Source organism: Polyergus mexicanus, unplaced genomic scaffold (assembly GCF_030449975.1).
Source record: "Polyergus mexicanus isolate NDT 795.1 unplaced genomic scaffold, iyPolMexi1.0 SCAF_8, whole genome shotgun sequence".
Lineage (NCBI taxonomy): Eukaryota > Metazoa > Arthropoda > Insecta > Hymenoptera > Formicidae > Polyergus > Polyergus mexicanus.
In genome coordinates this window covers 5,150,374-5,165,026 of record NW_027223328.1, presented here as the reverse complement: position 1 = coordinate 5,165,026, position 14,653 = coordinate 5,150,374, and the positions used below count along the sequence as shown (strand labels likewise).

Below are 14,653 nucleotides of genomic sequence, written 5' to 3'. Positions count from 1 at the left end.
CTAATTTCTTTTTATTTTATTTAATGCACTACACAGAAAAGGAATATTCTCATCCCAAATCGTATGAATCTCATAAATTCCCCATTGGGTTAAGTACTATATGTTTTCACATTCTTTGGGATAACATGCATTAAATGTTGCACAAATCTTGAAAAGTACATCCAATGCTTTTAATACCGTCGGCATAGAATACAATTTTGTATCGAGTCGGATGTATACATTTTTGATTGCAGTTATTTCTGGTCCAACGACGATTATAAAAGGTTGCATCGTAAGGTTCATTTGAGGCATTTTATTTTGTTTGTCCTGACATATTTTTTCAATATCTCCAGATACCTAAAGTAAATTACAAATCGTGAAAAACCGTTTTTTTTTATTTTGGATCTTCAGAAACGAATAGAATAGAAATAAACTTACTTTGCAGTGTACTAGAATTCCTTCCTGACTTTCCGAGATTGTAGGTTCCCACATTTTTTCTTGATTCCAATTTTAAAAGTAATTTTATTTAACTTAGGGACTACAAAACTTGCTAAAAGCCATATTTCAAGAGCCGTTTTCTAATCTACAAAGAAATTAATAGATATAATGTTTTAATAGAATATTGTTCATATTATTTGCATATTATAAATTAAGATAAAGTTTGTAATACAGGAATATTAGCCCAATTTCAGAGACTGTGCATTCATTAAAGTTTCATAAATGCTATCGCCTGTAGATAGACTTTTTTCAAAATAATTGAAAAATTTGTTGAAATTTATGTTCTAAGATTTCATTAATTGTTCTTTACAGTCAGGAAATTTTCTATCAAAATCTCTTTTAATCTATAAGAACAAGTAGAAATATTTATATCTATGTGAACTTGGCACCCCATTTTTAATAAATTAAGTTTTCAATACAGAAAATTATAGTATTTTGTTTATAATTGTTTGTAATAACAGTAATTTCGTTTATGTTCAAAATAACACATTGAAATCTTTTTATTTTATAATTTTTCTTATTTTTTTATAATTTTTCTTATAATTTTTTTAATAATTTTTTAAATAACTTTTTTATTTATTTATTTATTTATTTTTTTTAATTTTTCTTTATAAAGTGATACACACACACACACACACACACACACACATACATATATGTGGTATATATTATGATTTATATTAGATATTAGTATATGTCTACATAAAAACTATTAGATCCAAGCCAAATTTTTGCGACAACTTTTACTTCCGTCTCGCGGCCGAACGATAGACGCGTTCGCCGTGTCGATTTCTCCGTCGCGCGCATGTACGTTGCATCGGTGAATCAGAGCTAATTCGCCAAAGGGGAGATGCGGAATAGTCGTTGACAAAAACGGGAAAACGGAGACAGATATTAACGCGCCAGGTGGAAACGGGATATTAGAAGGTCAGCGCGTACCGTGACGAGATGTACGCCGAAATCGACCCGATAAATCGACCATAACTCTCTCTCGGCGTTAACTACGCCTCGCAACGCGGAGTTGACAAATAATTAGTTACTGAATATAATTCGAGTGAGAACCTATTCGATTCTCGATATCCAATCTCCGAAGGCGACCGTATCGCCCGCTATTATGACTTAAAAACTAACATGCAACTTAGAATTAACAAGCAATTAACGCAACGCGGACATGCTTTGAATATGAACAAACGTAACACGCAATACCGAACACTTCGCATATACACACGCTATCCATGCAAGAATCGCGAGGAGACTTTCACAAAACGTGCTCACAATTTCAAAACGCGATTCTGCACAACCGACATAACACCTCAAATTTACGCGACTCACACTCTCGCGCAACTCGTACAATAATCGCGAAGGAAATTCGCACCAGACGTGCACGCAAAGTTTAGACGCGAAGATTCGTAAACGACATACAAAAGGACGTTCCTTACGCAACCGACACACACACTTGGACGACCGACATACAACACGAATGAGACTTAAAGGTTAAACGTGCGAGAACCAAACACAATATACGGAATCCGAATCTCCAGAGAGACGACACACGTTTTATTAAAACGCGAGGTAATGTCTCGATCTGCGGAAACCGATACTCTCGAGGCTCCGGGACTCAAATCGCTTGACGACGTGGCCATGACGCGAAAAATCTACATCAAAGAATCGGGGTTAGCCTTTACACCAAAGTACGAATTCACGGCAATGACGACAGAACGATATAATCCCGAGCATGATCGCGCGTGGCTATTTCGCGGAGGATAACCACCAAATTCTTGGTTGTTTTTCCGAGGCTGTCACAGGGTAGATTGTCGGATCCTTTCGTCCGGACCCTTCCGTCGATCGCCGGAATCCTCTCAGCTCGTTCACGCAGCAACGCTCTCGAATTTGCTCTCGCCAAAACTCTCCTCTCACTTACGCTTCTAATTCACACGCAAGCTCGTGCTAGTCTCTATAATACATAAGAAGAATCCAATGTTAATATAGGCCACTTGACAAATATATTGTTAATATTTCTATATATTTTACTAGCGCAATCCTCAACGCGTAATATATATGACGCATCCCATTTTTGATTAACTTCTTGCTGTGGTTTCTGATTATGGATCAGCTAAATTCTATTTTGTTCTGCAATTTGTTGGCCGTCAGCTGAAAAGCAACAGAAAAGTAAGCATTTGTGTTGTGGTATTTGGTTGTATTTATTAGTAATTCCAGTTAATGTCCGAGAATACAATTTATTTAAACAGACACGAAAAAGCACAGTCACGTCAAATTGTTTATTACTCTTCCAGATTCTCCTTTTCTTTTTCCGTTGTTCAGCATCGGGACATGCGCAATCGCGGACATGTCATTGACATGTCATCGATACATCGATATCCCAACATTCCTCTTTCGCTTAAAAATGCTTTTGCCGATATTGACGAGTTCCTTTAACAAGTCTTTCCTAGTTTTGTAGTCGGGCTGTAACTGACGTGATAGAACGGCGAATAATCGGCCCAGGAACCTGTGTCACTTCATTACTAGGAGGTTTAGAAGGTTCAACTTCATTACTAAGAGGTTTAGGAGGTTCAACTTCATTACTAGGAGGTTCAGCTTCCTCTGGTTCCACTTGCGAGGTGTTAGGCGTAGAGTTCGGTTGAGCCGGTATTAACTACCAATCTAAGGGCAGGAAATGCTCATTTAGAGTGTCAGATTTCCTAATATTGATCTCATATTTGTTTTTGGATCATTAATTTTTTAACAGTAATTTTTTACGTTTGAAACGTTTGGAAATATTTTCATTATATAAAGCGTTTATTATTTTCTAGGGGAAAATTTTTTATAAGAAACTTTACTATTTTTTGAACTTTTGTTACACATGAATTTTAATTAAAAAACTTTTTATTGCCTTATAATATTTATCATGATGCATATGTACAGGTTATCCAGTAAAGATTGTGCCAACGTTTATGAGCGGCTAGAGCACAATAAATTGAACAGGAAAGTCCTGTAACATTTTTTTCTATAACGCTTAAGAAATGAGTTATTATTGAGTAAAGTTTGGCAATCGGTCTTATTATTCTGTACATAGAAGTATTACGGTAAAATTATCGAAAACTGAATATTTTACAAAATATTTTATTTTTTATATCAAAATATGTCAGATTAAAATATAAAATAACTCAAAAAGTACTTAATGAAAAAATACTTTATTATAGTGTTTTGGAAAGCTCTCGATGTCAGCTACAAGAATACTAAATAAAAAATGGTGGTTTCCATTTAAGATTTTAAAGTTGACCTTCACATGACCTTCAAATGATTTTCCAAGGTCAAATAATTGTCACCATCTTATGGCTCCCTTGAAATCACACAACTTTTGTTTGAAACATTTTTCGATTTAACATAGTGTTTTTGAGATATTTAAGTGGGTCCTTTAAAATGGGACATCTCATATATATATATATATATATATATATATATATATATATATATATATATGTATATATATCATAATTGTCATTTATAATTTTAGAGTTCTATTGTCATAACTTGAATATTTTGTTGCTTGTAGCCTTTTCTAAACCGTCGACGCTGTAATTGCAAAATTTAGTATATAAGTCACACATACATATATTTCGAAAATTTATAACAATTATTTAAAAAAAAAATATGTGTTTGATAAAGTAGCCGAGGAGTTTCTGGTTTCGGGGGTTGTCAGTTAGAATCCACGCGCACTCACTTTGGTCCGAGCCGCACTTCGCAAATATTCTCACTCAAACGTATTTCGATGATCGATTTCCGATTGATAAAGTCCTTGTGGTCACCGAGAACCTTGAGAACACCGGGAGATTGATCACTTGATCCGATCCGAATCGCAAAACCGAATTCCGAGAGCTTTGTAGACTTTTCTAAAAGCAACGTGCGTTACGAAAGACCAGTACTCACAGAATGATCGAGGATCACCAGAAGAGTCGATATCGACGCAGGAGCGCGGAGAAGGTCCTGAGAGCGTGATTATGATTGGCTGATAGCATGGCGCGATGCTGATTAGATTGATAAGACAGGCATCAGGATTGGGTTGAGGTCGCGTACAAGAGAGAAAAGGAAGAGAGAGAGAACACTAAAAGAGAAGGACCAGAGTGAGTGAGACGACGTTGAGGAGATTGCGCAAAAGTCGCGATATTTTCTGAACATTCCGCCCGCCTTCTACAACAGCGTTGAAGAATTATGCTATTGGTGATGGTAAGGCCGAATCCGTTGCTGTTTGCTCCGTGGATGAGGGTTGATCTGGTGTCATCGGAAGCACTGCCAACTTGGTGATAGGCAGTTTGAGTTCTGTTGTGGCCGTCTTAAGGGCCACTCTGCAGAGACCGTCCGAGCCTAGATGAAGCTGTGTGACCCGAACAAGAGGCCATTTTGATGGAGGGAATCTCTCATCCGTGAGAAGTACAAGAGAGCCGACCTTGATTTGCGTGGAAGGATGATGCCATTTCGATATCGCAAGCTGACGCTGAAGACATTCAGCTGACCAACGCGACCAGAAATGTTGGAATTGCTGCTGAATGAGCTGCTACCGAGATAACCTTTGGAGGGGCACTGCGGAGAGAGATGGCTCCAGAATTGTAGTTGGCGCTGCCCCGATGACGAAGTGCCCGGGAGTGAGGGCTGCCAGGTCTTCCGGGTCGTCTGAAAGTGGACACAATGGTCTGGAGTTGAGGACTGCCTCGATTTGAACTAGAAGAGTCGTAAGTTCTTCATAGGTTAGGGCAGTCTCGCCTATAGTTCTTCGCAGATGATGCTTAACCGATTTGACAGCGGCCTCCCATTTACCGCCGAAGTGAGGGGCTGCTGGAGGATTGAAGACCCAAGTGGAGCCGTCATGGGTCAGTAGCTAAGTGAGTTCCAAGAATTCCTTTGATCCCGAGTTGAATAGCCGCTTAAGAGATGTATCTGCCCCCAGAAAATTGGTTCCACAGTCGCTAAAAAGAGTTTGGCAGATACCTCGTCGTCCCGTTAACCGCCGATACGCTGCGATGAATCCTTCTGTTGAGTAGTCCGTCACTGCCTCCAGATGAACCGCCGAAGTTGAGAAGCAAACAAAGATAGCTAACCATCCCTTGTGACACTTAGCCCCTCGTCCTCGCCAAGTTTTGAGAGTGAGGGGGCTGGCGTAATCAACCCCTGTGTTGAGGAAGGGACGAGATGGCGTAATGCGAGATGATGGCAGTTGACCCATGAGTTGCTGTGCCCTTACGCCATGTTATCGAGCACACCGAACGCAGCGGAAAATGTGAGATCTTACTGGAGCTCGGCCACCAACAATCCAGTAAGCCTGGCGAAGATATGTCAAGGTTACCTGAGTTCCGCCGTGAAGAGTCCTTAGATGAGCGTCCGATATAATGAGTCGGGACAGATATGAATCCCGTGGCAAGATGGCTGGGTGCTTGCATTCAGGGTCCAATTGAGAATGCCTGAGTCGGCCTCCGATTCTGAGGATGCCCGAATGATCGATAAAGGCCGTAAACTTGGCGAGAGGATGAGACCTTGACAAGTGTGCTCCGCTTGCGATGATTGTCAGTTCCGATGAGAAGTACGCCGATTGAACTGACCGAATCCAATATAGTCGTGAAACTTCCAGATCTGCAGGTGTGAGAGGTGTGGCCAGAGAGGACTGTGGTATACTTTTCAACGCGGAACACCGTTGACAGTGAACCGTAATCCGAAGAAGCCGTGTGAGTGATGAGTAACGATAGAGGAGCTCCCAGAGGGGGTGTTGCCTTACTGTTGAGGAGGTGAGAAAAAGCCCGGGCCGCTCCTCAAGAGTCACCGCCGAATCTAGCTGTGATATCGTGCTTGGCCAATGTTGAGGAGACTGTACTAGCCACGAGGGACCGTTCCACCAAAGATGATGCCGAGAGAATTGCGCGGAAGAGAGACCGCGAAAAGCACAGTCTGCTGGATTCTCCTTGCCGGGAATAAACCGCCAATGGCCCTGAGGTACGCGTTCTTGAATTGCCGCTACTCGATTCCGAACAAAGTCTTTCCAGCGAGAGAGATGACTGTTGATCCAGGTGAGCGATACGGATGAGTCCGTCCAGGTAGATTGGTATCTCCGCGAGTTCTAGTGTTCGTTGAATATAGCTGATGAGACGAGAAAGTAGAACCGCCGCCGTGAGTTCCAGCCGGGGGATGGTGAACCTTTTGAGAGGTGCAACCTTGGTTTTGGCGCACACCAATGTGATGATTGGCTCTGTCGTGTGAGGGGTGATCTTGATGTAAACTGCAGCCGCCATGGCAAGTTGCGAAGCATCCGAAAATCCATGAAGTTCGACCGTGGCTGACGGCGTGAGAGACATCCACCGAGGAATCGTGATAGAAGTCAGGTCAGACAGCTCTGAACGGAAGTGCGTCCACCGATCTCGAAGTTGCGGCGAGAGACAGTCATCCCAGCCAACCTTTTCCAGCCATAGTTCCTGGAGGAGCGTCTTCGCTCTGATGATTACCGGAGATAAGAATCCCAAAGGATAAAACAGTTGCGCTACTTCCGATAGTATTGTCCGTTTGGTGATGACGGGCCGGTTGGAGGCCTTGCTCTGGAAGACGAACTGATCTGAGTGAGGCTGCCATGTGAGTTCCAAAATCTTACCCTGCGTGTTAGCAAACGAGTGAGGCTCTACTGCTGCGCCGTCCATAGGGAGTGCCTGGAATAACTCCGGATGATTACTCTGCCACTTCGCCAGAGGAATGCCGCCCACCTTGCAGAGGTTTACCAGTTGGTGAGCGATAGAGATCAGCTCCGGAAGAGTGTCAGCGCCACCGCAGATGTCGTCCACATACCGCCCCATGAGGAGAGGGTGGACCGCCAAGGAGTAGTTCCTACCTTCGTCTTCGACAAGTTGAAGGAGGACGCGAACAGCTAAGAAGGGGGCTGATCGGGTGCCATACGTGACCGTCGTGAGTTGATACGGGATGATGTTGAGTTGATCGTCGACCCAGAGGATCCGTTGGAGATCCCAATCGACTGGATAAACCTGAATTTTGCGGAACATCTTGGTGATATCCGTGATAAAAATGTACCGGTGTCGTCGCACCCAGAGTAAGATATCTGAGATGTCTGGTTGGAGGTTCGCACCCGTGTGCAAAATATCGTTGAGGGAAGATCCCGTGCTGGTGAGGCTGGACCCGTTGAATACCACTCTTAACTTGGTGGTGATACTGTCATCCTGAAGGACTCCATGGTGAGGAAGGTAGAACACTGGTGATGGTTCTGGAGTGGAAGGGGGAACCCTGATCATGTACTGAAGCTCTTCATACTCCCGAATAAAAGATGAGTACAAATTCTGATAGGTCGGATCCGTTGAGAGGCGCCGTAGTATGCGTTGCAGGCAACGTTGAGCAGTTGCTTGCGACTCCCCTAGATGGCTGGTCTGTAACTTGAGGGGGAGCCGTACGACATAACGCCCAGCACTATCTCGAGAATGGGTGTCCTTGAAATGAGTTTCGCACTCCTCTTCGTCAGGGTTGAGCTGAGTTGTGGAGAATGAGGGAATCTCTTCTTGAATCCAGAACTTCGTGAACAGGTCGTGAAGCTCATGATCCACCGCGACATGATGAGAACTATGAGCTGTGGCCGATGGTGTAGAGGTCGGACCGAGAACAATCCATCCAAAAATAGTGTGTTGAGCGATGGGCTCCTCCTCCGACCCTTTAATGATATCGGGCTGGATAAACAGTCCGTAGGAGTCGGCACCAAGGATTAAATCTATGGGTCCGGGGGTGAGGAAATCTGGATCCGCCAGCTGGAGCCCGCGAAGGTGAGGCCAACTATGCTCTACTGTCGCTATAGACGGAAGTGAGGTTGTTAAATTCTTGAGGATGTAAGCTGTAACCTTGATGGATTGCGAAAAGTAAACTGAGTGAAGTGTTAGGGGGACGACACCCCGAGTTCGCTCCGACTGAGATCCGTCAATACCTATGATGGGGACAAAGGCGTGCCGTCGAGATACCTGGAGGATTTTGATAAGTTGCCCGGAAGCAAAGGTGAGTTCAGATCCGGGATCGATGAGCATCCAGACCGAGTGAGGCGAGCCGCCAGGTGATCGGATGATAGCGCAACAAGTAGCGAGTAAGACTGCCGGACGAGTAAGATGGAGCGAGGACTGCGTGCGTGAGTCATTCTGAAGCCGCTGATGTAGTGCTCTCAGTTGGTAAGGCTGGCGCCGACGTCTGTGGGGCTGCGGTCGAAGAGGTTATCTTGCCTTGTGTAGCTGACCGACGTGGGGGCGGTTGACCATCCATGTGTATCATGGTATGATGCTTGTTGCCGCATTCTCTGCACCTCTTGGAGTTTTAACAGGCGAGTGCGTTATGCCTGCCCAAGCAATTAAAGCAGAATCGACGGTCGATTACGATGTTGCGCCGTAGATGAGGAGACATATCTCTGAAACGAGGACAAGAGACAATGTAATGAGGGCCAGAGTACAGTGCACATCCAGAGGTTTCCGAAGTCCCGAAGGGGGGTGAGATGGCCACATAAGCGGTGGCCGTCGATGGTTTGCTGCTGTGTCGTAATGCCGGGGACGCTGAATTGTCCGCTGGAGAGACGCTCAACGTTCCGAATTCCATATTTTCCATGGCTCGAGCGCGGCCGGTGAGAAATGTGCGAATGTCCTTGTATGATGGGGGGTCCGTAGTGGAGCCAAGCTTGTCTTCCCATGCCTCTCGGGTGCTTGGGTCGAGCCGTTGGACAGTGAGGTGAACCAAGAGATAATCCCAGTGTTGAACAGGGGCTCCAAGAGACTCCAAGGCATTGAGCGCTTCCGTTGTGATGTTGAGGAGGGTGTTGAGCTCGGCGGACCGTTGTGAGATAGTCTTAGTGCGGAATAATCTATCCACCTGAGACGAAATGAGAAGCCGCTTGTTTTCAAAGCGACTGACAAGCAAGTCCCAAGCGGAGGCGAATGAGTCCTCCGACACTGGCAGGTTGGAGATAAATTAAGCCGCCTCGTCCATGAGGCTGGTCCGGAGATAATGCATTTTCTCAACGTTGGAGATGTCAGCATTCCTGCCGACTAACGATGAGAATAAGTCGTGGAATGGCATCCACGCTGAGAAGTCACCCGAGAAGAGTGGTCTCCGGAAGATGCCGTCGTGCTGATGTCTGCCCGCCCATTAAGAAGTTGGCTAATTGCGAGCCAGAGAGAAGATGAATCCGTTCCTTTTCTTCAATCTGCGTGAACAATGCGGCTTTTGCGTCAGCATAATATAAAAGACACTGATCGTATATCTTTTTTTGAAAGTAATCGTGATCCAGGAGGAGTCCAGCCTTGGATTCCGCCATTCGCTTGTGAGTCGCTTCAAACTTTTGCCAGTTGTTGTCTATGAGGTCGAGTTTCACCCTGAGCATTTGCAGTTGGAGAGTGGGGAACGTCAGTTCCTTACACTCGAAAGCCACCGATTTGATGTAGATGTACCGATTCAGCTGCAGAGAGAATCTTACTTCGAGATTGGACATGATGCGTTATGCTTGTTTTGTCAGGTGATGTCTAATTGATTAACTTCACTGAAGAGAGAGTGTCCGATGAGCCGTGCGTCTCCGAGAGTGAGAAAGAGAGGTCCGTATACCGCGCACGAGACTCACAAGATGGCCGTGGAGAGGGTGAGTCAAAGCACCGCGTGGCTACGGGAGCGAGAGAGAGCGCCCTACGCGTCGCGGAGATCCGTTGCCGAGCGTCCGAATCCGTCCGAGCATCGCCGAACACGCACGAACAACCGAGAGCGACGGAAGACGGAAAGAAAGAGGGTGAGAGAGCACTGCGGGCCACGACGATCACTCAACGAGTGACCGATTCCCTCCGAGCGTCGCCGAACTGGCGAGCGCGACGGAAGTCTGAGAACTAGAGAGAGAGCGCGCCGAAGATCGTTCTCGAACTTTCGCCGGTAGCACTTGGAAAGCACACACGTGGTTCTCTTAGTCCGCACACAGAGATGTTCGATCCGATTCACTGAGGAGAGAGTGTTCAATGAGCCGTCTGTATCCCGCGCACGAGGCTCACAAGATGGCCGCTGAGAGCGTGAGCCTGAGCACGTGTCGCAGAGACCCGTTACCGAGCGCCCGAGTCCGTCCAAGCGTCGCCGAACACGCACGAGCAACCGAGCCCGACGGAAGTTAGAGCGAGAGAGAAAGCACGACACGGATCGTTCTCGAACTTTCGCCGTTAGCACGTGGAAAGCACACACTCGAATTTCTAAGTCCGCACACAGATATGTTCGTTACCGCATCCACCGATCCGGCTCGAAGGACCAAAAAATGTTTGATAAAGTATCCGAGGAGTTTCTGGTTTCGGGGGTTGTCGGGAAGAACACTTAGAATCCACGCGCACGTACGCTGGTCCGAGCCGCACCTCGCGAATATTCTCACTCAAACTTACTTCGATGATTGATTTCCGATTGATAATGTCCTTATAGTCACCGAGAACCTTGAGAACACCGTGAGATTGATCACTAGATCCGAATCGCAAAACCGAATTCCGAGAGCTTTGTAGACTTTTCTAAAGGCTATGTGCGTTACGAAAGACCGTTACTCACAGAATGATCGAGGATCATCGGAAGGGTCGATATCGACGCAGGAGCGCGGAAAAGGTCCTGAGAGCGTGCTTATGATTGGATGATAGCATGGCGCGATGTTGATTAAATTGATAAGACAGGCTTCGGGATTGGGTTGAGGTCGCGTACAAGAGAGAACACTAAAAGAGAAGGACCAGAGTGAGTGAGATGACGTTGAGGAGATTGCGCAAAAGTCGCGAGATTTTCTGAACACAAAGTAATAAACACTTATTGCCAATTTGTGTATTGCAATTATATTAATAGCTTTATCGTTTGATATATAACAATCAATAAATTTTTTTTCATAATATTTGTATGCTCAAGAAACAATTTCTTGACAGTAGAGGAATGAAGTATTTTGAAAAGAAACATTAACATAGTTAGTTATGTTATTAATATTTGGGAGTCCTTTTACACATCATAACCCAGACAGCACAAAACATTCTGAGGATCATCTTGAAAATGTCCAGGACGATTCAGGACATTTGTAGGATGTTTTAAGGTATTATTATAAATATACATATTTATAAAAATTTAATATGCATACATAATTATTTTTAGTTGTGTCGGCTATTTAATATAATTTAAAAATCTTAAGTATTATAATAAGTATTATTGTCCTATAAATGTCCACTGGATAAGCCGTGGAGTTGATTACGATAACTGTGGCCTCCTATTTGAAAGGTCGTTTCTGAAGACATTTTTGACGAGGAACACGGGAAAAATAGTAAAAAAAATTTCCGGCCAATAATTTTCGAGATATATCACTTTAAAGTATTGGACATGATAATAAAACTTTATAAAAACGGACCCAACAATGTTGACCTTGATATATGTTGTCAAGATTATGATCCTGAGTAACTTTTCCTTATAATTTAATCGGCGGTCTCTTATAATTTTTGAGATATTTAAAGTTAAAGTGTAATTCGAAACGAAAATTTGGTTTGGGTTATATAACGTAACCCAAACCAAATTTTAGTTTTAAATCAGAAATAGGTTTGGGTTAGGTTATATCTTTCGAAAGTGGTGCCCCCCCCCCGTAGGGGGGGCGGAACCCACTGCGCCCACGCATATACTTTACAATGCGAAGCAAGGAAATTAAAATAAATAAAAAAATTAAATAAATTTTAACAAAAAAAGTCTATTTTGAAAAAATATTGAATAAAAAATAAATCAAGAAGATACTTGTGACAGTGATCTTCACAACATATGTTAAGGTCAAGGTCATTAGGTCCGTTTTGTAACATTTTATTATCATGTCCAATACTTTAAAGTGATACATCTCGAAAATTATTAGTCGGAAATTTTTTTTTCTATTTTTCCCGTGTTCCTCGTGAAAAATGTCTTCAGAAACGACCTTTTAAATAGGGGGCCACAGTTATCGTAATCGTGCCAAGCCTTGGATGTCTGTAGGATATATCTGCCCTGTTTATTATATTGGATGTCTTTTGGATTTCCAGAGGATATATACATGTGCAATTAATTGTTAACATTAATTTTGCGTAATATTAATAATTGAGTTTTGATGCGCACATTTTCATATATCTAAAATTATTATTTATTTAATATTTCATGAGAAATGTTACTGTCCGCAATATTCCAAAAACTTTACAAAAAATAATATTCAACCGCTAGTTCGTTTGTTTACCGCTATGCGACGCGCAAACTCGTATTTGAGATTTGGTCATGAGAATTATATAAAGCTTGCAAAAAGCAACAGACAGGAAATTACAAATGTAATTATTTTCTAACAGTTCAATTTCTGATGCAATCCCAACATAGGGAATTCAGATATTGGATTGTTTATAAAATATTACACGACTCAAATCCGGAAGCCAAACTTAAAATCTTCATGTACAGCATGAAAGCCTCAAATATTAAACAACGTGAACTGTTTTTAATATTAGATTTTTAGTATTAGCAGTAAATAACAGAACACAATCTTAATTTATATTTAAATTTTTAAATTTGTTCCTTGAAACGTATGAAAAATATCTTTAATATATCCCATAGAAATAGGATGTTCCACAGGATCTCTCTGGGTTCTCCAGAGGTTAGTATTCGGCTATCATTTACTCTTCTTCAGGACATCTAGAGGAGATCCGAGGATTAAAATGGGATATCTTCAGGATATCCTACATGTATATCCTGGATGCCCTTTGGACGTCCTAAGGACATCCTTTTGCTGTCTGGGAAAGTATCATTCAGTTTTTAATTAGCAGTTGTTTTTGCTTTATTGATATAAATAGTTTATTTAGTCATGAGTAGAAATTTATTATCAATTTACATTGAATTCTATTATAATCTATTGCATTCTGTACTGACAAGTTATAAAAGATAGTTTCCCTGCCTAGCATGTTTGCGTGGTTGAAAGTACTGCGTCACAATTGTTAGTAGCTCTTCCAAAAACTTTCCCTTTAGCTTACTGACATATTCTTTCACCTTGTATTTTAAATGATATTGTTGTAAAGATTGAACAAGTATGTTAATGTTATATATATATATATATATATATATATATATATATATATAACCCTTAAAGCCTCAAACCTTGTATTACAGACATGGAAGGAAGAATTAGAATTAGAAAAAGATAGCATTTTTTATCAAAAAACTTACTATCAAAGCCAATGTCTTAGACATTCTTGGTGGAAAATATACCTATATGTAATATTGTAGACTGTGTCAGATGACGTGTAAAATTGTAAACAAACTGCGCACTTTACACGCATTTTTCTTGATTGTTTTTCAAATGTTGATGATAAACAAATATTTTAATTACATTAATTTATAATGTTAATAGTAATTTATTGAATTTTACTACAGTGGATTTGTAAAATTATTTCTACATAATTTGCCCATAATAAAATAATAAGTTACAGTATTCTTGGGTATAAGACGGATTAGTGAAACTAATTCTTTTCCTTAAGTTATGGTTGGACATCAGGGATCTTATTACTTTCTCCAAAGCGAATTAAAAAGTAGGCACGCCAGCGGGTCTCATTGTCGAACTCCATTCTGGATGTTTAGCGGCTCTGACAGAGACCCTTGAACCTTTACTGCTTTTTGTCTCTGTCATTGTTATTTTTACTACCTCCCTAACTTTCCTGCAATTTCTATTTTTCTTAAGATGTGGTATAGTTGTTTCCTATTTATGTTTTCATATGCTGCTTTGTAATGAATAAATAGATAGTATCATGGTATCATCATAAATAAGATGCCCTTAAGACATCTTTTAGAAATGCATGTTAATTCAGCATTCTCAAAATTTAGTTTTTACTTACCAGCTGTTTTTGCTTTATTAATATAAATAATTTATTTAATTATGAGTATGAATTTATTATTAATTCTGTTAGGATTATTTAAAGAAATACAGCGTGATTTTTAAGCCTTTGGAGATGATATATTTTCTTCTTTGTTAAAATCACTGTTTCTGGTTTGTGGATACAAGAATATAAGAACGTGATGTCGCGAGTATGCCGGTTAACCAACAACCGGAAGGATAGCAGCGCCACCACAATAGGAAGCGCGGATTGTACATAAAATATTCATACCAACACCTCCTCTCAATACGCGTTTAAATATATAG

General features: G+C 41.9%; 1 protein-coding gene and 1 pseudogene across 1 annotated transcript; both read right to left on the bottom strand.

The window, feature by feature from the left end:
- LOC138935806 (uncharacterized) lies at positions 1-686 on the bottom strand (annotated as a pseudogene).
- Positions 687-6,275: 5,589 nt separating this feature from the next.
- LOC138935805 (uncharacterized) lies at positions 6,276-8,528 on the bottom strand. Its single transcript, XM_070300639.1, has one exon. The coding sequence runs from the start codon at positions 8,526-8,528 to the stop codon at positions 6,276-6,278; it is 2,253 nt and encodes a 750-aa protein (XP_070156740.1).
- Positions 8,529-14,653: the final 6,125 nt, after the last annotated feature.

What these genes read in the sequence shown, in the direction of transcription:
- LOC138935805 (XM_070300639.1), bottom strand. Translation starts at nt 8,528, where the DNA reads ATGCTCATCGATCCCGGATCTGAACTCACCTTTGCTTCCGGGCAACTT.